This window comes from Meleagris gallopavo, chromosome Z, assembly GCF_905368555.1.
Source record: "Meleagris gallopavo chromosome Z, MGAL_WU_HG_1.1, whole genome shotgun sequence".
Classification (NCBI taxonomy): Eukaryota; Metazoa; Chordata; class Aves; order Galliformes; family Phasianidae; genus Meleagris; species Meleagris gallopavo.
Genome location: NC_139435.1, coordinates 8,854,878 through 8,880,565, shown reverse-complemented (window position 1 = coordinate 8,880,565; position 25,688 = coordinate 8,854,878). Strand labels below are relative to the sequence as shown.

At 42.8% G+C, this 25,688-nt stretch overlaps 1 protein-coding gene across 5 annotated transcripts in view; it reads right to left on the bottom strand.

Moving 5' to 3' along the window:
• Positions 1 to 24,077, bottom strand: part of LOC104914788 (protein unc-13 homolog B) — a 205,114-nt gene extending 181,037 nt beyond the window's left edge. For 3 of the 5 annotated variants that reach the window (XM_085214533.1, XM_085214536.1, XM_085214537.1), the window contains exons 1-3: positions 5,962 to 6,007; positions 2,754 to 2,783; positions 696 to 795 (exon numbers count right to left, since the gene is read on the bottom strand). In XM_085214533.1, the coding sequence (XP_085070659.1) occupies positions 696 to 795; positions 2,754 to 2,783; positions 5,962 to 5,992 (161 nt within the window). In that variant the 5' untranslated portion in view covers positions 5,993 to 6,007. Of the gene's footprint in view, positions 1 to 695; positions 796 to 2,753; positions 2,784 to 5,961; positions 6,008 to 23,930 lie in introns of those variants that run through there. The other 2 variants (XM_085214534.1, XM_085214535.1) reach the window with 2 other exon arrangements.
• Between the last annotated feature and the right edge of the window lie 1,611 nt (positions 24,078 to 25,688).

Below are 25,688 nucleotides of genomic sequence, written 5' to 3'. Positions count from 1 at the left end.
GATGTGCTCATCTCTGGTTTAGCCACAGCTGCACTCCATGCCTGCCCTCAGACTTCAGCAGCCCAGACCCAGCGTAGACTGACTCCTCATGACAACCTCAGTCTTGCCAATATGGGACTGGCAATTGCAGGACTACACCTGACCCTGATTACCATTACCAGACATAACCTGAGACTGACTTTCTAACATGCACTCTCTGCTTAACCTCGGAGCTGCCTCATTACTGTGAGCTTGTCTGATGGCCTGGTCTCACAGGAGAAGCTTGCCTAATCCTTATGTCTGCCCTGCTCACATTCTATGAGTACTGTGGGACTCAGGACTGACTTGTGAGCTCCTGCTGTACCAGCTGTTATACTGCATTCTGCTTCTGGCTCCTTATCCTCAAAGGAGTAGCCAGCCTCTGCTGCACCCTACCACATAGGACTGAGAACAGGAATCCAGGGAACTTGGTACCATTAAAAGACACAAGCTTCCCCCATCAGTCCAGGGCTCCACAGAAATGATCTCCAGTCTCACGTTTCCTTGAACACAGGTCAGTGTATACAACAGAAAAGCAAATTACTGAAGTTGTTACCAGCTTGTGAATTTCACTGACTTAACCACTTACTCCATCTAATGCATCAAAAAGCAGCTTCAAAGAAGTGTCAATGCTTTCACTCCACAGCCACCTCACTACTGCACAGCACAGTACTTACAACATGAAGTCCTGTTCCCAGCATGGTTGGTCACCTCGCACTGCTACTGTTGTGCTCTTCACATTTTGCACTTTCAGGGTCACATAGGTATTGAATTTATCTGGGGAACAAGAGGTAAAAAGTTATCTTCCTCAGTTCACCATTTCATCACACAAGCACAATATTTCAAGGTTTTCAATCCATACATTGCATCTTGGGAGGACAAACTGGAGGGGCTGGAACTTGATCCTTGAGGTCCCTTCCAACTCAAGCCATATCGTGATACTATGAAGCAGCATGAAGGAATAGGGCCTATCATGTGGACTATGCAGAGCTAAAATAAACAAGCATGAGACAGTGGTGCCAATCATACTGTCTCTTCCTTTCTGACTTAACTGCTCTCCTAGTTACTATCTGGTTTTCCATCCATGAGTCCACAAATAAACTTTAAAGATAAGTCAGGGGCAAAAGGAAAAGAGTGATTTATGCTTAGTGTGCTAAAACTGATCTGTGTTGCTTAAACCAGCTGACCCGGAAGAACTGTTTTATGCTCATTATTTTGATAAGCCAGGATATGTTTAGATTCTAAATCTGAAGAAAAAACTGGATGAGTTTTTTTTTTTTTTCCTAGTACTGCCTCTTTACTAGCAAGACTAAAAGCAGCCAAGCAGACACACATGAAGTTTGAATATCAGCATCTCAGAATGAACAGAGTTGCCACTTCAGACCTATCTATCAGTTTCATCAAATGTTGAACAAGACTTAAACTAAGTAGCTTTAAAGCAGTGTGCAACTTTTAATACTTGAATGTTTTGCTGTACCCCAATATATGTTAAATTACAGCTCATTTTAATGCTGCCAAAATTCATATTGCTGTGAGCTACTATAGCAGACCTTAGCACCTAGCTTCAAATATCCTAACAGACAGGAACCAGAAGCTCAAGAAGGAATCACTGGAAGATGGATTTCCTCATAGCTATCTACATACTATTTTGCATCCTCCTATGACATTGGGCTTGTTAGTGAAGTCATACACTCACACACTTCTGTTTGCAGCTCTGAGCACTGTTCTTGGTTGGTAAAAGGCTAAGGTACATAATGTCCACTTCCACTCTGTATATTCAGCTTTACTTCCCTAGAAAAAAAACTAAGTTTGTGTACACACAGCTATTGATCTGACATGGAATATGGGCAAGGAGACAGCAACAGAATATGCACAAGTCAGAGAACTGAGAAGCTTTCAGATATAACCTAAGAACTATTGTCCAGGAGAATACAATTGAACAAATACATCATGAGTACAGCTGTGCAACTGATTTGAACACTTTACTAGGTGATGTTCCAGAGGCCACAGTCATTCTTTTCTTTAAATATTCCAATAGTAATATTTAAAACATTTATTTTTATAGACATCCTAAAACTGAGCTCTAAGATGGAAAAAATAATAAATTGCTTATTCTTCTGTAAACAGAACATCAAATTGCATTCAACAAACATATTTACCTGCCAGGCATTCCTTTTCTAGCATAGTGAAATAGTTGTTTAGATTGGAATTGCTGGGTGACACCAACTGTTTATTTTTATTATATTGTGTGGACACAAAACCTGGCAGATGGGATTTGAATCCCAACCACAGCCATTAAGGACCACTACACAAGTGAATCTGTCACTCCTGCAGTACCATCCAGCAGTCCCCATCAGGATCAAGGAGTCCTGTCTACTGAAACCAGATAGCCACATACGCATTCTACCTGGTGGATGTTTTCAGATCTTGTTTTTAACACGAACAGGAGAAGGGCGAGAGGAAAGGACAGAGTGGGAAGAGGTGACCTTAGAGGAAATCTTTCCTCATCCATAGCCTGTGCAGGTTAGGTGAGCAGGTGGAGATTTCTCAATACTGTGATACAGCTCAGGCTTTCTCCTAACCCAGGCTGTCTGGACTCTTGAGGCAGCTTTTGTCTTTCGTAAGAGAACATGGAGCAGTAAAGAGAAAGCAGAGGAAAACTGGAGGCAGCAGTGTGAACAGAACCCACTCCTGCTACATACAAGACTGATCAGAACAAGCAGAGCACCTCTTACCTGGAGGTCCTTGCAGTTTAGCTTTTTTTACTGTAAGGAGAAAAAAAAGAAGAAAAGAAGTCTGTTAGTGATTTTGTCCTGTTACGGTCCCACCTGAGTGACAGAGTATCAAAGGACATCACATTAACTTGAGAACACTGCACAGCAAAGGCTTGGAAGCCAATGATCTGTACTCTTCTCCAGTTTAACAGACCTGGTGACCTGGTAACACACTTCTTCTGTACCCTATTCACCTTCCAAAAACAAAATGTAGGATTACAATTTGAAAAGCAATTGGATATGGCTTATGCACAGTTGACATGGAGGATGTCATTGACAAGGGATGCCATTCAGAGGGACCTCAACAGACTCGAAAGGTGGGTCCAGGTGAACCTGATGAGGTTCAACACAGCAAAGTGCAAGGTTTTGCACTTGGGCCGGAGGAATCCCAGGCATCCATACAGACTGAAAGGAGCGATCCTTGAGAGCAGCCCTGCAGAGAAGGACCTGGGGCCCTGGAGGATGAAAAACTCAACACAAGCGAGCAGTGTGCTCTTGCAGCTCAGAAAGCAAATGGTATCCTGGGCTCCATCAAAACAGGGGTGGCCAGCAGAGACAGGGAGGTGATTGTTCCCCTCTACTCTGCCCTTGTGAGACCTCCTCTGGAGTGCTGTGTCCAGGTCTGGAGCCCCCAGTACAAGAAAGACAGAGAGCTGTTGGAGAGAATACAGAGGAGAGCCACAAAGATGATCAGGGGGCTGAAGCACCTCCCCTAAAGACAGGCTGAGGGAGCTGGGCTTGTTCAGCCTGGAGAAAAGAAGGCTGCGGGGTGACCTCATTGCAGCCTTTCAGTACCTAAAGGAAGCCTACAAACAGGAGAGGAACCAACTCTTTGAAAGGGTAGATAACAGCAGGACAAGGGGAAATAGTTTTAAGTTGAGGGAGGGAAGATTTAGGATGGATGTCAGGGGGAAGTTCTTTACAGAGAGAGTGGTGAGGTGCTGGAACAGGCTGCCCAGAGAGGTTGTGGATGCCCCGTCCGTGGAGGTGTTCAAGGCCAGATTGGATGGGGCCTTGGGCAGCCTGGTCTGGTATTTAATGTGGAGGTTGGTGGCCCTGCCTGTGGCAGGGGGGTTGGAGATCCATGATCCTTGAAGTCCGTTTCAACCCAGGCCATTTTAGAATTGTTTTTTTCTGCTCAGTAAATTATTTCTGCTTAGTAAGATGTCATTTCATACAATCTCACAGAGTAACATAAATATTCCAAAATAAATACAGATTTCTTTAGAAGTAATGAATCTCTTCTCAACAGTGCTGAGCAGACTCAACTGCAGCTTGAGAATAACCAAGCCCAAATAGTATCTCTGCTACAACATTTGTAAATCAAATTAACCTGCCATGCCAAATAAATGGAAGTCTGCATTCAAACATCACTTTTCAGAACTTTCCTCTGCTAATTAAATTCCACGACAGTATTTATCAAAACCAGAGGTTAGAACACAAAACAGCACTGGTCTTCTCATTCTGAATGAAGAAGGTCTATGTTTACCTAGGGAAGATTGTGTTTATAGTTCCGTTTTGAAAGCTCATATCCTCATTGGTATTGCTAGGCATAAGCACTAAGATGAGACATCTCTAGGCACCAGCTAGTTTTCACAGTGGAAAATTAAAACTAAGAAGAAAACATACTGAAGCTAGAAAAGAAGATACACTTGAGTGGCAAAAAGCAGAGTTAAAGAGGTAGTCAGCTTTCCTCCAAAAAAAACAGACATCCAACACATAGGAAAAGTTTGCAGAGTCTAACTTCCAGGAAAAATATAGGGGAGGAAAGGAGAAAGGGAAAGCAGGGGAAAAGGGGAAAAAAGACATTACACAATTACATGAACAGAGCTGTAATAGGGTATGCTGATGAAGAACACTCTTATTGTTTGATAAATTTTGCTTTGCCAATAGATGGTTGCAAGAAGGAAATGCTGTACCAATAACAGTATGAGAATCATTTAAAATAAACTTTTCAAGAGCTGTAGTTCTCAACTAGACTGCAAGGCCTGCAAGCATGAGATCCAAAACAGAGGCCCATTCTCTCCCAGTTTCAGAGCCTGAAGCATTCCTAATGCTAAAGTTAATGGCACATGCAAAACGCGCAGTGCTGGTGGCTGACGGAAGATGCAGATACCTTTTTAATCTCCAAATTAATCTGTCTAACCTCAGAGACACGGGGAGGGCAATCTGCTCACTTCTGTAGGTGCCTCTGAGTATCATACAAAAGTAGACAGTAAATACTGCCTTAGAGCAAGCAGCCACCTGCTTATCTCCTCTCCTCAGCAAAAGGCAGGAGGCAAGGAAAGGAGTGCATGTGCTGGAGCAAAGGGAAAAGGGAGAAAGAGAGAGACTCGCAGTAAGCTTCAGCCGGTCTCTCTCTGGTGGAAACATGTTCCAGGGTTGTTTGCAGGGAAATCGAAGCACACACTGCAGAAATCCTAGATTATTTCACACACAAAAAAGGGATTCAGCCTCTAGACACAGACACAACTCTGATGTTGTCAGATGTGAAAGCTAAAATAGGTGCTATCTGTAGAGGATGAACTCGACTCTTAATATTTAAGAGCTTCGTTTGACAGCCTGCACAGAACAAATCACACCGTCAGCTCAGAGGCATGGCTTATCTATAAGAGCATCTCATCTGCACTGGTAACTCTTCTCTGAGTTTACATAACATGTCCAAAAAGCTCCCAAGAAAATTTCTTGGAAGTGTTTTTATTATGTTAGCCCAATGAAAAGCATTTCCCAGGCGTAGTATAAAAACCACAGCATAGGTGCAGCTCACATAGCACAACTGTTTCATTGGCTTGAGGGACATTTTTGAACCCACACCAGCTCATACAAAGCTCCTATATGCCAAGCGACCAAGAAATGCAAAAAGGACCAAGAAGAGCAAAAAGGATACGAAGAAACCTGAAGCATCAGCAGTTAACCACTTAGTCATAACAGAGACTGAAAATTCTGTTGTCCTGATGGCTCAGCAGGAGGAGGGCAGACAGAAATCAAGCCATGCAAAACAGTAACTTCTATAAAATAAAACAAAAGTATCCATTCTCCAAAGCACTCAGCAATACCAAGTTTTATAGATGCAGTTATTTCTGTACTGCCACAAAACGGAAAGGTGAAGGTGACATTTTTAAGTGAAAGACTTAGATCAGAGATGTCCTGACTCACTCATCCCACTTACCACAGGCACTCTGAGCTTTGAGAAGTAACATTTGTAAACAAATGGGAGTCTGTGACACTTCATGAAAACCTAGAATAAGTAAATAAACCAGGTTTTCACAGTCTGCAATTGTCCACACGCTACAAAAGGCTGGAGAATAAAAAAGACTCTTGAAAGACTAGGAAAGATAAAACACAAGATGGCAGAAAAAGTTTAAAATCACTGGGGGGGGGGGGGAGGGAGAAGGAATAGACAGTAGAACGTATGTTAATGTTACAATTTTACAGAGAAGTTCTTATGGTCCACTCCACTATCTGAAGGGTATTTTCCTGACTAGGTGCACCATATATCAGCCAGTGAATTAGAATTAGGCATGCCAAATTACTGTCAGGTTCAGACAATGCCTTTAACAAAGCTTCTGAATGGGAGCACACTCACATTCTCATAAAGGGAACCTGGCTGTTGTGAACAGCCGCGGATTGGATCTCACCTTTAACATTTGCTTGCAAATCAGAGGGATGCAGACACAGGGAGTGCCTGAGCAGATGGCCAAAAGATTACATCCCCACTAAATCTAGCACATGACTTATCAGCTGGTCACTCACCACTCTACAACAAAATCTACATCCTTACATAGAGGCCAATATCGTGCCATGGACGGGCTGAGGGAGGAGAGAGAAGAATGAAAGGATGTGGTTTAATTAGTTCTCATAAAAAGAAAATCAGTGCTGAAAGCAGAGCATTCAAAATGCATTTTCATGATCAGCAATTTGACAAATAGTCCCCTTTTCCGTGTGAGACACGAGTGCAACCTTAATGTGCTTTTGAGAGCACATTAATCTAACTTCTGCAGTAGCTGTTTCCAGCCAAATAGCAGTATCGATTCATATTTCCACTTCCCTCTGTGCTTTTCTCACCTTTCACAGGCTCAGACTTCAGTGCACAGCACTATGCAGCACTAGGTGCAAAGGTTGCTTAATCGGGAACAAGACCACAGCAAAAGGCTCAAGCTATCCAAGGCTGAATCACCACACCAAAATCACTGCCTGTGCACCCTTACAGCACGCACAGAGAACAGAGGGAAGAATTCTGCTTGGCAGGGAAGCACTGGCAAAGCAGTTCTCTAGGCCTAGAGGTCTGTTACATTTATATCAGCTATAATGAGAGCCTTTGTTGTCTGAACCCCGGATCAACTGCTCTAGCACATGCAAGCATAACAGGGTCAGAAGCCCAACACCTCCTACACATTTCTTGAAAGCTATTTATAGACCAATCAGAGGCCAGTAAGTGGTGCAATACTGGCACATCTGCCAAGGGCTGTTCTACCATGAGAATCCCACAAGTACTTTTCCATGCACAAACCCTGCACATCCTCACCTCCTTTTTTCCCCTCTCACTACCTGAATCACAAAAGATGCTCTAAGCTGGAGGGAGTAGAAGCCTTGCCGTGATCTTGATCCATGATTTTAGCTCAGTCATAGTTCCCTATGAAAGCCCCACAGCACCAAAGGTATGCTGTTAAACGCAGCTGCACATCCAACAGCAAAACAGTAGTAGTGACTGTGCCATGAAGTTCTTCTCACTCCTTCACAGCTCTAGAAAGAAAAGAGCTGCACGAAACAGCAGCTTATTGGTTTCCCAAGACTGTTACACCAATTCAGCATGGTGCAACCACACTGCCATTTCAAGCCTGAGACACGTTCAAAAAGATACGTTTCACTGTACTGACACACTCAGAACAGCACTACGTACAGTTGGAAAAGACTTTCCTGAACAAGCTCAGGGGAAAAATAACGGCACAGGAGCCCCAGGAACACACTTGGGCTCAGCAGCAGCCTCCTTCACAGGCAAGAGCAAAGTCTACTCGGAGCCCATGCCCTGTACACACAGCACTGCTGAGTTAAAGTGGTCAGTGCAACCAAGACATCACTTCAACCATATGGACATATAAGAGACGTAAGTCATGTTTATTACATTATGCTTTGTCTTTCTGCCAAGGAAAACAAACCATTGGTTTACAAAAATCCATTGTTCTGCTGAGCCAGTGAGGAGAGTGCTTTATGTATGCCCGTCAAGAATGACGTGTTGGAAACACAGTGGGTACCTTTGTGGACCAATACAAAGATCACATGCAAATAAATGGAGGATAACATTATGCTATAGCTTGATTTAAAGGAAGGGCTGGGCTGGCCAGAGAGTTAGGCAGCAGAAAAAAGAACCACTACAAAATGCCACTTTACTTGATTGCTGGCAGAGAGCAGGGATCCAGCACAGACTTCTTTCAGTACCAGAAAGACTAAGGTTGCACCCAGAGACACAATTTTTCTGACTTAAATCCTTCAAACAGCCATCACCTGTTTGAGTGCAACAGTTTTGGGAAAATCTGGATGGCCTCGGCAGCAACTCACCTGAACCACTTCGTTTTTCTCAACTGCAGTCCAGAATAAATGGAGTGAATGAGCGTATTAATTTTTAATGAAAAGAAATCAAGAAATAAAGAAAAAAGTTTAAAATTACAACTCCTGTCCATGTAACAAAGAGCTTTCTTCAATTTGACCACTCTAAATGCCCATAGGACAACCTGTCTCATCTTTCTCCAGGCTTTGGGAACCACGCCAAGCAAGAGAAAGGTAAGTTCCTCTCAGCAACCACCTACAACTAAAAATCAACCGCTTTCATTCTTGGATTCCCTCAGAGGGGAAGGAAAGCTTCTACTCTCTTTCCTGCGGTAGCAAATTGACCTACCCAAGGGATTGTCGTTTTGCCAGATGTCTTGACATTGAATTATACTCCCTCTTAATTCACATCAATTAGCATTTTCCTGCTCCAAATGATCTGCAAATTCATTACCCTGTCCAGAGACACACAAAGCTACAAGGTTTATTTGATTTACAATACAATTTCCAACAATGCTTCCTAAAAGACACCCTTTCAGTCCACAGGACAGTGACTTATAGCAGCTGGGACACAACTGACTCCTTGGAAGAGTTTTCCAGATTCCTCTGGCACATAATATTAACTCTATTTCAACTTCAGTACTTTGGAAACTGCAAACCCAGAAAAGCACTACATAAAGTACACATCCCAGTGAACATCTAGATAACCAAACTTCACTGGCTACTCCCCTCCTGCATTTGTCTATTCTCTGCTAGTTTAACATTCAGCGGTGCCTGCAAGCCCACGAATCCACAGGCAGACAGCATTCTCCTTGTCTGCCTCCCTCCACAGTTTGGACACCTCACACCTTGGGCCTGACAGGTAATTCCAGTGGGGAGGGGATACTGCAACTACTTCTGCTTGGTTTGGCTCATTAAACCTCACCCCATCACTTTTTTCTTTGCAGAATTTTCGCTGCCCTGAGCTCTTCATCTGTACAGGCAGAACTTTGGTGGGCAAGGTACTGAAATCCATCAAGAAAAAGCAAATTTTGTTATACATAGATGTTATATAGCATTGTCTTGTCTAAAGCTGCTCTATTACTGCCATAGCTCATGGACATCAGAGTGGTGTAGCACACCAGCAGTCCATCTGGAGCATTCTCCACTCTATTTCATTCTCAAGAATTTGGAGAGAGAACAGAATAGCAGGATGGCCAATCTATGGAAAAATGAGCAAACGCACATTTAGTATATCAAAACTTGATATTATATATAATATCAATGTATCAATATATAATTGATATTATATATCAAAACATCTGGCTATTTTCTTCAATATCCAGCCTGATTATCATAGTGAACCACGTAATTTCATACCTCCTACAGATACTGATGCTTTTCAGCTCATCTTTTGCACAAAACTTGATGGTTATATACAGTACAGATCTATCTACATCAGTTTTATAACGCTCCACTTCTTCCATCCTTGCACAAAAGTTACCCAGTAACTGCAGCAGAACATATCAAAACTCCTTCTGACAGCTGCAAACACTCCAACAAAAAGCAGATTAGCAAGGTATACATGAAATAAAGAACCAGCTTTGCAGACCCTTTCCACAAAGGGTATTTTACCATCTTTCTCTTTTTTGTTTTGTGCTTCTCAGCTTTTTAAATAAAACTCAAATCTCATTAGCAAAAGAAGCCTTCTATTGCAAGACCCTACTTCCCTAAAAGATATTTCCTGCAAAAGGGTGACAATTCAGTTTACTTTCTACAGTCGTTTAATGCAGTAGGCAGTTAATATATGTAGGCTTCTAACATTCAATGACAAAATTGACTCAGACAGTTGGAGAGACATCTGGATCTTATTTACAGGTTAATCTGTTACCAGATTTGGTTTGACACACTGACTTAACAACACACAGGTTTTCGTGCCCATGAACTACAGTTTCATATGCACTCTTGCTTGTTGCTTAGCTCAAGAACTCACCTACCTGAAATATTCCCTGAACAACCTCAACAACAGAAATTCAAAAACATGGAACGCATTTCCAGAAAATTATCAAAGAGCAGCAATTTATATATATATGTGTGTGTGTGTGTGTATACAAAAAATAGTGTGACAGAACACATGCTGAGGCAATTGCAGTCGTGAATGAAGAGTTAAGATAAAAATAAAACCAATGTCTCCATTAAAAAAAAAAAGCGCCAAAAAAAAAAAACCAACCTTGAGATCAAAAGCATCTAACTGGAAGGACAGGGAAAATGAAATGAAAACTATGCATGTAACTTGTAGAAAGCAGCTGTGACAAGTATCAAAATGTAAGAAGGAAACAAAAAGGTCTGCAACCTGCAAGTAATTCCTTCCCACACATGAAAACAGACATCAGACTGCTCTGCTAGGATCCCCACACTAGTGCTGCTCAGCAAAACCACTGAGCTGCTGGGCTGTTTTGTTACTTGTTTAGAAGATATTTTAAGTGGAGCAACTGGTACTGGACAGGTTCACAGAGAGGAAGAAAGGAGTCATAAAACAGCAAATGCCAAGACTAAAAAGCTAGCACAGAGCAGGATCTGCACCAGTAAACTATGACCAACATACCATGACCACTAAGGACAAAAGCCATTCTGCTTTCTTCTGTATTCAAAAGATTTATGTATTTTAAAAATATGCTTATCATTTTACCCAATAAATCCCTGAAGATCTTACCAACAAAATGCTTAAAACATTGACAAGCTTTTTTGTAAACCATAGTTCAAATAATTTTTGCATTGCACATTAGTACTTAGTGAAACTCCTGCTTTGCAGCAAGGAAGCTGCAAGAAGTTGACTTACAGCTGACCTCAGAATGAGCTTCCTGAAAGTCAGAAGGAAGCATTCAATTGATTTCAGATAAACAGCAGCTGAAAGGAGCTTGACAACATTGTTTCTCCTATCTAGGTAAAAAGCAAATACTGCAAATACTCAGGAGCCATGCAGCCACAAAAAAAAAAAAAAAAAAAACAGAGAGATGGTGGGAAGCAGAGAAGAAAGTAGAGGACACAATTCTTGAACTTTACAACACCCCTAAGAGATCAGCGCTGCTGGTGAATCCAACGCTTCAACAATCTACAAAATATCTTCTAGTTTTTATATGAAATGCAGTTAGAAACAAAAAAAAAAAAGTGTAGAAGCTTCCAGTTCTAGGCTGCTTGTGCGGCTGTGCTATGCAGGAGAGGGGAGGAGGCAGAAACTGAAGGGGAATTCCCAAAGCCAGGTGAAAGAAGTCACTGCTGAACCTCTTCCACAATGCAGGGCTACCTATCCCCTTTTCTCCTGCCAGTACTGTCCCACTGTTCAGCTGGTAGACCAACAGGCACAGGAGACTTCCTCACCCAGCACCAATAAGACCAACAGCAGAGCCTCAAGTCACCATTCAGGTAAGAAGAACCATAAGCCATCTTCTGTCAGTTTTGGGATCTGCTGCAATGACAGCTACATGGTGCCCAGGCAAAAGATCTTCCCAGTAGAAACACATCTCATTACCCATTCCTAAAGGCTGGTCAAAAACCAGTTCTCAGGTTTCCTGAAAGTTTCCAGTAAGATTCAGGTTTCCACTTTTCATCATCTCCTGTGATGGAGAGGCAGAGCCCCAAAAGTTTTGCCAAGTTTAAACACTGCTCTCCTGAGAGCCCTTTACATCATCACTCACCTCTCCAGCTTCTCTGACAGTAACCTCAGTGCAGGCTGACAAACTAATTCTAGCAAGTGGAGAGACACCATACTCAGAGGCTTAGTTAGAAGTGTGTTTTACAACTCCAGATTCTGAGGGGCTACAAGCAGGGTTCAGTCCCCTACTGCTACAGTCCTTGTTCCTCTGAAGTGGATACACACACAATGGTTGGCTGTGTAATCTCTCCTAGTTTTGCGCAGGCTTAGCATCACCTCTGACTGTTTGGATCATTTGTTTTCTTCAAGAATAGAGAAAACACACACCAAAATTTTGTTGTGTCGCAATTAACAAATCAAGAGATGCTTCTGTCCAATGTTTAGTTGGGGTAGAGAGAGAAGCAAAGGATGGTGATCGAGAAACATATTTGATCCTATTTCTGTAAGAAGACATATTTTAAACAAGACAGCAATAGAGGGTATAGCCAACACCTGATTCTGCAGCAGAACTTAACCTGTACAGATGTAATGCCCAAACACTAAAGCCAGCTGCTGAAAAGCACAGCTAGGTGAAATCCTCTATCACCTTTTTCTTCCTTCCTTGACCAACCAACACATACGCACATTGCAGAAGATTCCCTGGAGTTCCTGCTCAGCAGCTGTTTTGAACTGAGCAGTGAGGACAGAACAAAATCTCTTACTCAAAGCACAGAGATTACGGAGAGGTTAATCCTCCTGACGCTGGCAACACAGACAGCTCTGTCAGGTGACCTGGTTCCCCGACAAAGAGGTGAACTAAACAGGAATCCAAGCTGCCATCACCTTTTCCAATATGGCACTGAGACAAAAGGACTCCTCAGCACTTCTCCTTTCACTAAGCTCCCTGTTTTTCAGAAATTCTTCTCATTTGCCTTTAAACTCATAACTCTACTATCAGCTCAGTTTCATTATGGCTGTCCTTGGGGTCATTTAATCCTTCACACTATACTTACCTACTTCCAAATCAATCATGCCATTAGGACTCAGCTTTAAAACACGTTTGACACACCCACATTTCTACTCTCCTTCCATACCACAAGCAGAAGACATCTATCTGCTTTGCCCACTGATCATTTCAATGCCACTAGCCTTTGCTACAACCAGTTCCCAGGCAACTTTACATTTCTTATGCCAGTTCCAGATTTCTTCAAAAACAAACGTCAGCAACGGATAGATGTTTGGTTCACCCACAAACAAGAGGCTGGCTCAGCACAACCTGCCACTTGCAAACCTACAATTTATATCCAGCTGCTTTCCACGCTGCTTCCATCCATCTATAAAGCTTTTATTACGCCTCTTTAAATTTGATTTTAAAACTCACAGTATCACAGCCTCCCCTGCTTTAGAGGTTAAGATGCATCTGTAGCCCGCAATCATCCCTTATCTCTTTTTCTGTCTGCCCACTTGCAGAAACCACCTATCTTGTTCTCCAATTAGGTGATGTCACTGCTGGCTTACAGCAATAAGCTTCCGCTACCGGACTTCAGATTTCAAGTGTTGTATATTTCAGTACTCTAAGCCAGAGTTCACCTAACTCAAATTCAGTAAGGTGCTGAAGTTTTGCTCCCACCTGTACATCTGTATATCATTTTCAGTGACATCCTTATAAGAAACAACTGGTGCAGCTCAGGAATCATACCTACTGTACCTTCCTTCTGCACCTTGATCCTGTGCACAGTGGTTTCCTGCTTCTCATTTTCGTGTGACTAAAGCACCTGATGTTATCTGATTTAATATCCTTTAGAAGAGTTCATCTCATCTGCTGAGTCGGAAGCCCCTGCGTTAATCCCTGGACTTCCTGATCCTCAAGATACACCTTCCTTTACAAAATGATTGTTTCTGCTCACAGAAGTTCTGTGCTTGTGCACTGTACCCTGTCACAGTGACCAGATGAATCACAGGCTCCAGGGCCACTTTCTAGGTGGAGCCTTTCTTTGTTATTTGAGATGTTAATATTTGTCCCTGTAGCTTCACAGATTTCCATGCCCTCCTCTGTACTCGAGCTCTTGACTTTACCAAACAGCTTCTCAAGGTGTTTCACAGCTGCTGGTCTAAGTTAAATTGTGGCCACTCAAACCAAGTTCAATTCTATGTCCAGCTCCTCTTCAGCATCCTTTGTACTTCTTAAAGCCTCACCTACAATTAACTGTACTGATCTTGTGGCTTCAGTCACTTTTTGACAATGAATATGCCTGACGACAGAGCTCCCTCCCCAGCCATTACCAGCAGCATTTGTCCTCTGGTGTGGAACATTAGTCTGCCACAGTAACAATGCCCAGGAACACTCCTCTGTAAACATATTATGAGATTTCTAGCCACATTTAAATCCTGGACTACATGCAGTAGATCTCTAGTGCTATCGCAGCAAAATCTCTTATCAGCTCTTCCCGAAGTAATTTCAGCCCAGCTGGTTCTCTTTTATCCACACTAATGCAGCTTTGCAATTCTGCATCACTAACACCGTGAAATACTGCCAGTCACCTTTGTTCCTCTCTTCCCAGAGCAGGGCATCTCCTCCAGCATCTCCAGGAAAACTACTAATAAAACACTTCTCGCTGTTTACTTTCTATAAATTTATATAATTAAACCACTTGTTTCTAAAAACTATGTCATCCTTATTTTGTCCCCTGCACCACCAGCTCTTCCCTGAAAAAACGAAATGTAAACCTCTACAAGCACACACAGGGTTAACTCAGATATTCACACTTCAGTCACATGCTGCTCCGCTCCAATGGAGCTTGAACACATTTCCCTATCTTTGACTGAAGTGGCAGATACACACAGAATGGTAACTACGAACTCAGGTTCACAACATAAGCTTTGTTGCTAGTGCTCTGGTAAACCACACTTTTCATTCCTAGCAAAACGTAACAAAACACTGATGAAAAATACCAGTCTGACAGGTTGTGTCTTGATGTCTTTTCAAGAAATGAAAAATAGGTGTATGTTTCTCATTACAGCCCGATCAGCCAAGTACTCCCATTCAAGTGACAGGCATTACCTAATTCCCTTTTAACCAATTTTTACAGTACTGAAGAGGTTTGGCAGGAGGGTGGGATTTCATCACAGCTCAATCCGGTCTGAGCAAAGACACGTCAACTTCTGCAGCTGTGATGGCAGAGCTAGGCACACTGTGCAGGCTAAAAAGCGTACATCTGTTGTGTATGATGACAAGCAACATAAGGCTGCCTAGAAGTGCAGTAAATCCTTCAACAAATTTAATTCAGAATCGCTTTTTTTCCTAAAAGAGTATAGGTTGTTAGATTGAAAAAATACTATGTCCTAAAGGGGTCATATTAGATTACTACAACAATCCATTCAGGACCTATAACTGTAGTGTTTCTAAGTAGTCAATCTCCTCAAAAAATCTGCTGTTAAGATGGACAATACACAGACCCTACTTACTTAATTTGATATATGAAAATCTAATAAAATTTTGCAGACACAGCGAGTTCTAGCGGGCAGGAAAAGCTGAAAGAAAATGCCTTTCCTCCTTCCCAACAACTCCATACTTACACTACCTGTCAAATTCATGCAGTGTACAACATCGTTAGGTCCAAATTAGTTCAGTCTGGCGCCTATGTGAACTAGGAAAGAGAATTAATTTATTTCTTAAAATAACAAGAACTTACTAGCCTGTGAAACATCATTTCAATTTTGGTGGTGTTACAATTCCCACATCCAGAAACAAAGGCAGTTTCAGTTTTCTAGAAGATTTTTACAAACACCAAGGGAAGCACACCTTTCCAAGAGGACACTGAAGAATGACACACACTTGCTTTTGAAGAAAGCGTGATGGAGAACAGCTCATGAAAGTGGGAAAGTGAACAAAATTGGAATGACACAATTTTCTAAAATGCACACAGATGTTAACTCAGCAGCCAAATTCCTTCCTCACCCAAAACTGGTAAGCTATCTTGGCATCATCTCAGGTAGTGTCTGAGGCTCCTGCCATTACAGGAAAACTGTTATTATAAAAGTTTCCAGGATAGCAGTTCGCAGCTCTCTGATGTACTGCAGTTATAACACATCACAGGGACTGCGGTCACTGGAACAGAACACTGTGGAGAATCACCACAGGCACTGGAAGTCTATATTCCCTGGCTACTTCCCAAAAACAAGTTCTGAGGTTCATGAAAACCCTCAAGAAAAGCAGGTATTCCTAAAGGATTTCCTTCTGGAAATGTAAATATCTCTACATTTGTATATACTTTATATTCATTCCTCCTAAACTACATGTACCAAGCAGATTTTTTCAGTTTACATTACAGCTTAGCTGAAATTTGTGCCAGAGTCTCTTCATATACAGCCTTTCCATCACCACCTGACCACATGGAAGTTTTTTGCTGTATCATTCAAAAATAATTCTGAACAACTGAAAAAAAAAACACAATAAATCTGAAAGAGGTCATTTGTACAGCACTTTTTGAATACACTGGTCAAGGATTTGCTGAAGAATTGCCTTAAAGTGACCTGGGGATACTCAAGATGCCCATGTTCAATGCAAAGTAAAATAAAACACATAGCTCCTGATGCAGGTATGTAGTGATACGGAAAAAAAGAAAAAAAAAATGCCCGTGGTGAAAAGCTACTGCAATCAAAGCATCATCTCCACTGCTCCTAACAGAGGTTCACATTCATGAGAACTATGGCAACTCAAACAGAGACAGTCAGGGAAAAATCACATGAAGGTCTAGAACACAACCACTAGCAACACCTGAGGCTCCAAGTCACGATCCAGCTGCAAAGGTTCACACCATACACACTGCACCATCAGGTACCCAGCTTGAGTGCCTGTACCACAGTGCTGGCTCAAAAGCTGAAAAGAATGAAGGGTTTTGTGGGCTTAGCTCCAGACACTTCCCTCACGAGAGGTCTGCAAAGGCAGCAATGGGTTGGCTATATACTTCAGACTTCACCTGGACGAAAGAGCTACTCAAGATGTCCTTTAGTGTATAATTTATTTATTTTAATGATGCATCTTAAGCTGAATATTATTATGACACTGATGTCAGCAGAGAGAACAAGCAGTGGGTGCACCAGTGTTCAGAAGTGCTACTCCGCAATTCTTCCGTATGAAATAATCATGTCTCCTTGGTGAAAATGCTGGAGTCTCCTTATAGGAGCATTTGGCTGTAAAGAATTAAGAGGGTTAAGTCACAGGAGCTTTAAGTAATAAGGTTAAAACCAGTATTCCTTAAAGGGACACGCTCAAGGCGGGAAGCCAAACTTCTTTTAAAACTCAGCAACAGTTTTAGGTTAGAGATTATCTGGGGGAAGACACCTTCTCTTATCCCTCATCAGATATTCCCTTCTAGTCAACTCACTTTCCATTCATAGGGGATGTTCAGCTGCAAGGAAGAGGATCATGCGTCTTAGGTCAGCACAGAGTTGTTCAAAGACCACATCATGTTTTATGATTCCAAATGATCCATTCCTCAGATACAGGCAGGCGAAAATGGAACAAAACAAAATTCCTAACAGTTTTTAACTTGTGCAGCCCTGACGAGCAATGACAAAACCTTCATGTACTTAAGTACAGACACCAAAAGTAAACTCTGCAAACAACAGGGGTGAGGAATATACACCCAACAACATTTCAATTTAATTTTCCTTCAGAATAGAATTTCAGTAAGCTCAAGATCTCCAACATAGTCTTGCGTGTGGAACACAAGCACCCAACTCCCTTCCAGTTCTTTCCAAATCTTTAACTCTCCTGACAAAAGGATGAGCTTATGAACATTCAAGAGCAGCGTGCTACAGAGAACTAAAACCAAAGCACAACCTTCAGGTGTCAGCATTTCCATTCATTTGAGATATCCTCACCAAGCTGACAGAGACAACACAAACCTGCCATTACCACCCTCAAGTTCCTTGCCACCTCCTATAGCAGAAGGGAAAGAATTCACATCATAACATAGCTCAAATAGTTCAACCAGTACCAGTCAAAACTGCCCCAATCCTGGGGAGAGGCAAGGCATCTGTGTGATCAGGTACTTCGCAGTCCATCTGTTAAGTGAACACAGCAACCAAAGAAAATAATAAAAATCAGGAAGTTTAGATAACTAGCGTCCAGACATCAGTGACATTTGCTTTAAAGACATTCAGAAAGACTAGAAAAAAGTTTCTAAGCAGATAGGAGTGCCAGTCCAGGAGAAGTTAGAGCACACTTATGAGAGGACAGGTGCCTGCAGGTCACCGAGCACAACAGGCACGTCTGTGAAAACAGCTAGCAATGTGTAAGGAGTTAAAGTTCTGAAAAAATGACAACTACCAATCAACACTGATTTGGAATTCACCTAAACTACACAGATAATCATGCACAACTTACTGAGATGTACAGCTGACTGGTGCAGGGTATTGTCACAAAAGTATAAAATGTCATCATATCGTGGTTAGCCTCGTGAGGGACGAGTCCTTCTCAGTGGGGTTCCCAAATACCCTATTAATACCAACACTTTTACTGCTAGATCGACCATTTGCCATTTACACAAAAGGCACGAAGAACAAAAGCAACACTGTGCATGCTGAGTGTAAGGAAGGTCCAAGTCAAAAGAAAGTCCCTCCGATATCCCGTTAAGTGCAGAGAGATCTGAACACCCAGACAACATCCATCTAACAGGAACCTGTATCATGGTGAGCACCTGCCAAGTGCTACATGTCACAGTAGACAAACAGAACTTTATTCCAGCAAAGTCCTCGGCAAAGGTGGCTAATGCAAACGGAGGTAACCAAAAAGGAATGAGCAGATTTTAGTTCTCCATTACAGGACAATGAGATCAACACACCAATATAAAATCAATTTTTCATTTCTATAGGAACTTTAGTAGCATGAATAAACGCTGCAAAAACAAAAACAAAAAAGAATAAAATTCAAACTGCAGAAAAACATTCAGAAAGTGTTCTGAAGTCTGCAGTCCATCTAAGAGGAAACAAGAGGAGACCAGTGCTTTCACACACTTCCTCACAAAGAAAACACCAGGTATCAGCAGGCTTCAATCTACCAAAGTGAAAGCAAAGGAAGTTCCACACACCCTCACAGCAGTTCCCAATCTGTTTGCAAGTCCATGCAATGAAATCTCTGTATGAAAAAAGAGTTATTCTATATATCACTCTGGTTGAAGCTCTCTTGGAAGAGCAATGAGAACAGCTTTCACTGAGTAGGTAAAGTAATTTCCAAAATATTGAGAAAATTTGGTAACAAGGCATAGAATAAAAATGAAAGGGAGGAAAGTTCCAAAACAAAGTAATAAAAAGATCATTTGCCATCGTTGCCATCAGACATATGCACTTCACATGCCTCCAAGTCAAATATTTAAAGTAAAGTCCTGAGTTTAAAAAAAAAAAAAAAAAAAAAGAATTTGCTTGGATTTCACATGATACTGTGTAAATTGCAATTAGCTCTCAGGCTGTCACAGTTCATAATGAGGAACTTAGATCATTTCCTTATTAATAAATTCACCAGTTTGTTGCATAATAAAACAGAATGTTAAGAGAGGCTTTAAAAGTTTGACCTGGCAGATCCCAAACTGAAAGAATTAACTGAGAGGACAGCAAGGGAGCAAAATGAAAGATGCTAGTCAATTTCAGGAAGCACCTCTGTATGCTTCTTTTATCCACTGAAAGTTTTCTAGTATCTCTTTGTTAAAACTTTGCAGTAACAGTGTCCAAAACAGAAAAATGAACCACCACTTTTCCATCACAAACCAAACACAGCTTGTACGTTTTAACTATACTTAAGGACAGAAGAAGCTGGAAAGCTTTACAATTATCTCTCTAATTAAGCTACCAATTGCACGTGTCAGCTCTCCAAATCCCGAACTTATGATTCAGTGCAATTAGGCTCCTTTAAGAGCAAAGATTCCTCAGCATTATCATCCAGATTCATAACACATTTCATTTTGTTCCAACACTACATACACTGGTAGCTTTCTGACTAATTACAGCTAAAGAAAACCTGTCTGAAATACCATATAGCAACTTATTCATCAAGCAATATTCCATTAATACCTGCACTTCTGCTACTGCTTTTTGAATCCAAAATCCCTCTCTCATATTTCCCATTTTTATCTACCCCAAAACAGGCAGGTTTTTTTTTCTCCCCAATTCTGCAACCATTTCAGAATACAGTCACAATACAGTCATACAACTGCCCTCTGCTTAGAACACTGCATTACAGGAAGCTGCAGCTACAGACCTTCACCATCAGGATAAGAACCGGAAAAACTGCATGCAGCCTCACAAAGAACCCTAAGGTGAGTTGAGGCTATTCCATCAGCCTTCTAGTTAGAGATACTTCTAAATATTCGACAAGGTGGATATTCTTTTACTCCTAGTAGCAGTAACAACCATCCCATTTTCCCTATTTGCTTCTTTTACTCCTACGTCAGTTTAATCTTGTGTGCAGATACTTGAATCCCATTTTGTTGGCAACACAGAGATGCTTCGTGAACAGTATTCCAACACTCCAGCTATTCTGACAAGCCAAAGAAGTCACCCGACAAGGAAGTTTTGCAGCAATTCAGAACAGCAACAACAAAGTAGCTTGCAAAAAATAAATAAAAATTTAAAAAATAATAATAAAAAAGGTCCCTAACTTCAAGACAGTGTCATTTCATGTAACAGTTGACAACTTGAAGCAGCAGAGAACAGAACGAGAACAGATCCCCAGACTGAAGCTCCTGCATGCCTCAGGTAGCTGCACCTCACACAGATTCTGCAGAACAGGCCAGGAGACAACAAAAGCACTGCACCTCCGTGGGGCTAAGCCACACTGCAGGTGTGGGGACAACAGAAGACCTCCACTGCCTATATCCTTGGACAAGCAAAGTAGAGCATTTCAGACACTTAAAGAGTGAGCAAGACAGACGATATATGACACAAATCAACACAAATTTTACTACAGTTACCAGATGGATAGCTAGGGAGACAAAGGGATTAAGGATATAGTGTGAGCTGTCACAAAGCAGAGGGGTGGAAATCTAGAAGAAAAACATCACTGGTAAGAAGCCATGCCGCTTTCTTGAGATACCAAGAGCTGGGGGGCAAGTGAAAGGCTGGGAAGGAGCTGATGACAAAGCACTTGTAACCACACGATCCGGCTTTGGCAGGGTCCTTGCTTGGAATGACCCTTACGAGCTGTGCTGAGATAGTAGATACCTCCATCTGTAAACTGGTAGACAGGAAAGATCAGAAGAAAAAATGAATGAAGTTAAGATCCAAGAAAAAAAAAAAATCAAGACTTCCAAAAGAAGGCTAGGAGAGCTAACAATGCAAGACTGATGTGAAAAAATTAAACAGCTTCACTGGGACTACTTTTATTTAATACCTGCTATTTTAACAAATACAATACTAAACACGAACTAGTAAAGAGAACTGTGCCAAGAGAAGATTATCAGACATAATCCAGACACAGCTGCTCTGAACTGGAGTATATGCAATCTCTTCTGGGGCAGAATCAAAATGTGCTGTAAAAGCATCAGTCACATACAATTCAGCTTTTTTTTTTTTTTTTTTGCTCCCTCATATGCACCCTCTGCATCTTTCAAGGTTACTCCTCCAAGAAAGTCCCTTAGGTTGCTCCTGGAACAGCCTGTGCCACTGACTCACTTCACACTCGCTCTGCCTGCAGGTGAGCCTGGGCTCACAGTTCTGCTGCACTCAGACTTCCTGCCAGGTACCTCTGTGACAGACGCAGTGCAAAGCTTCTGAGAAAACACCTGATTCGATCGCTGAAAAGAAGTAGTAAAAGAAATGTGCCACCTGAAATAAGATCAAGAAGCCATGAATGTCAGCTGCTCCTCCAGGAAGAAAGGCAGAGCTCAGATCTATTTGTGTGCACTGTTTTACATTATCCATTCATTAAAATATCATTAATGCACATAATTCAAAGGGGGGGAGGGGGCGGAAAATAAGTGAATTACAACACGTTCTGGCTGCTAGGTTTCTTGCTACTCTGCCACTTAAGGTTTTTTCCACATTTCTGTTATCTGTTAAACTGCAATTCAGAGGCAATTAACGGTGTCCTAATCGCCTACATTTCCTTCACAGGTTTCTGGTTGTCTTTCTTTTTTAAACTCAGGTCTGCAGAATCCAAATCCAAGTCACTATACAAACCTATGCATGTACCCTTCTTAATGGAAACAGAAGTGGCTTTTTTCTTCAGCAGAGCTCCCTCCTGCTTGCTCCAAAAGTTGCCGTTTTATTTCATCTCCTGGTATCTAACTGCTCCACAGCAGTATACCACCATTTTACATATCACAGTTCATACATATGAGATCTCATAAGCTCATTCTTTCAGCCACGACCATTAAAAAAAAAAAAAAAAAAGTGTTCAGTAAATGGACTGTATCCTGCATCCTTATGGTCAACCTGCCCAGTGTCATCTAAACTGCTGCCAGTAGGATACACCACCTTACCACAGCAGGTGGATACGAAAGACCATTTTCACAGCAGCTCTCCATCACACACAGTCACAGCTACCTGAGGTGTCTTTGGATCTTCACACCTGAGCAGAAATAAGACAATCACAGAAACCAGTTCCAGGCTGCTGAAACGCTTTTGTCCCAAAGGCTCTATGAACATACAAAGAACACCCTGAGGAGGCAGGACTGCTTCAGTAAATGCAACATAGAGTTGGTGTTGTTGTAGTGTATTATCCATTCATTAATGCTACTGTTACTATGACATTAGTAGACGAAGTATAAATACACCTTTAACACAAGAGGCAGACTTTTCCAAAGAACAGCCTCTGAGAGCATTTTGAGGAAAAATCACAAAAAGAATGAAAATAAAACAGCCTTGTAACACGTAAACTCCACTGAGATGATAAGAATCAGCTTCAATTAGTGGATTTGGAGGAAGAGTTTGAAATGGGTAAGCCCACCAGAGATGCTCAGCATGTGCTTCAGAGATCTACAGAACATTTTTAAGACAACCTTCACACTTACACATATCTCCTAACTCCTCAAAAAGATCTTTTTCTTCTTTTTAATATCAAGGTTGAAACTCAATTTGAAAACCCTCTCATAAAAAAGTGCTCTCCCCAGAATACTGCACGCTGATGATACTCTGGTGTTCAGCAGCTGGACGGACTGCTATCGTCACATTGAGGGACACCAGCAGAAAGAAAGAAAAAGCTCAACTGAGAGCAGCTCACCAGCAACAGTTTGTTGGGCTTTTTTTTTTTTTTTATCATATCTGGCAAGGGAGCTGAGAACATTAAAACAATACTTGTAAGCCGCAGGGCAAAGCACAGGGACACCCTGCAGAACACTGACAGCCGCGTCCCCGAAGCACCAGTCCTGGCAGATGGTTTCCTTCAGGGACTTTACATCTCCGGCTCCAGAGAGCAAGAAGTCGAAGCTGAGATAAGGAGCAAGCAACCAGCGCTACGATCCGTCCTGCACAACAAGGGAAGGAGCCCGGGCAGCAAGAGGAGGCGGTAACAGTGATACATCGGAAACAAAAACGCACGTCTGAAGCACGCAGAGCAATGTCAAAGCTCCGCAGCTCTCAGCTCGGCAGCCTCCAGCGAAGCGCAGCGCTCGGACACCGCACGGCGCCCCTCCCGCCCTTCCCCGCGCTCAGACACCTGCCCAGGCGCGGAGCTGCGAGCTTCGGCCCTGCCCTCGCGGCTTCCCGACGCTTCTCCGCCCCACGAAGTGGGGGAGCAGCCGACGGCTCGCTGGGACGTGGGAAGGTGCGAATCGTTCGCTGAGAACCTCAGAAAAGCCACACGCAGAAATCAGAGCGCTGCGCTCCCGCTCCCGAGCGGATCCTCAGAACGCAAACCAACTCGCGTGCAGGTGCTCCGGGCACGCTGGCTCGGCCTCTCCCCATGGCCGGCCCGACACACCCCCGAGGGGCGAACGGCCCACGGCGCTCCGACGCCGCCGCGCCGCGCCGCGCCGCCCCGCACTCACCTCGCACGCACAGGAGCGACATGGCGCCTCCCCGCCGCCGCGCCTCAGCCGCCCCCGGCTCCTCTCATGCCGCCCCGCGGCCGCAGGTCGAGCGGGAGGGCGTGGCGGGGGAGGTGCAGCGCGGCGAGCGGAGGAGGAGCCGGACCGCCGCACCCCGCCGAGGGGAGGCACCGGGCGGGCGGTTTTCCCCGCCGCAATCTCGCGGCGGCCGATAGGGGGCGCCACCGCCGCTGCCCCATCACCATGGCAACGGCCCGGCCCCGCGGGCTCCTCCTTCCCGGGAGCTTTTTCTCTTCTTTCTTTCTTTGTCTCTTTCTATCTTTCTTTCTCTTTCTTTCCTTTCTTCTTTTTTTCTTCTCACACCTCTGAGTGGTCTTTTAGTGCTGCTTCATCCCCAGCTATTAATTAGGCTCGCAGTGCAGTGTGCTTTTGTTTCCAAACAGAGGGCACAAAGAGAAACATTTCTGGCAATGTAACTTAATGGTGTTGGAAACACCCCAAAAATTTATCAGGACGGTATCTCCGATAAAGCAGATTTTATTTGCAATTGCAATGGCGGGCCTCCTGCAAGCAGGAGGGTGCCCAGAAAGCAGTGTTCTATCTTTTTATGCCCTGTTGCCTGATGCTTATCTCTTTCTCCCCTGGTTCCTTGTTGGCTGACTACTGCAGGTTCACAGTCTTCTCAACGCCTCACTAAACGTACAAACACTGGACAAACATAAATCTTTGCTGGCTAAGAGTAAATCTCTAATTAATTAATTAACTTCTGACTCTTATTCCACACTTGGTCATTGTTTCTGGATATCTGCTTGTCCTCCCATGCATAGAGATAAGCTATGAAGGAGGACAGATGCCTGCCTGTCACATCCCAACCTTCCCACAGAGTGAGACAGTGTGGCCCTGCGTAGGGGCCTCGGCTGCTTTGAGTTTCCCCTCCAAACAGAACAACCTTACAATATATTTTCTAGTCCCTGACACTATACTCACATTGTTTGGAACATTTACCAACTACTGCAGTTTTGCAAGAAAGAATCACATAATTCAGCAATTATGTTTCTAAAACACGTTGCTAACATATACAGTATTCCTACTTTTTACATCAACTATTTCTAAGAATAAGTTACAGAATACAAATACATTATGTTCTACTTCTTCAAATCAATCGCCCTTTTTAATATCTAATGCAGAAACAACATTCCATTCCCACAGCAGCAAAGTGTAATATAACATGAGTTCTGTGCCTTTAACACTTAGAATAACCCGCAAGTCTATACTGAGGACAGAGGAAAAGTGTCTTGGCTGAGTCCTTCGAAGGCACAACCAAACTTCCCAAAACTCAGACTGAGACAGAAGAGAATGAGTTCTGCCCTGTGCAACAGAGTGTGTTTTACCACTTTCATTCCACATAAGTGCATAAGTTACAGAAATGTGTCAAAAACATGTACAGCTTCCCTGGGATACCAAGATGAGCCCTCAAATAGACATGTTCTCATAAGCAGCCCTGTAGACTGTGAGGTGAAGGTGCTCAGATGACCAGCAACACTTCCATCCCTGGCAGTGTGTTTGGGCACCATCAGCACATGAAGCTGCCAGGGACGGTGCTGAGGTGGGTGGAGAAAGGATCTCCTCCTGCCCTGAAGTGACATCTATGCTGCTGAGGTGCTCTTGACCCCACAGAGGCTCTGGTTTGCTTATTTATCTCTTACTGAGGTCTAGCAGCAGCAGATTGTGACAGCTCTGGCACACCAACCTCTTCAT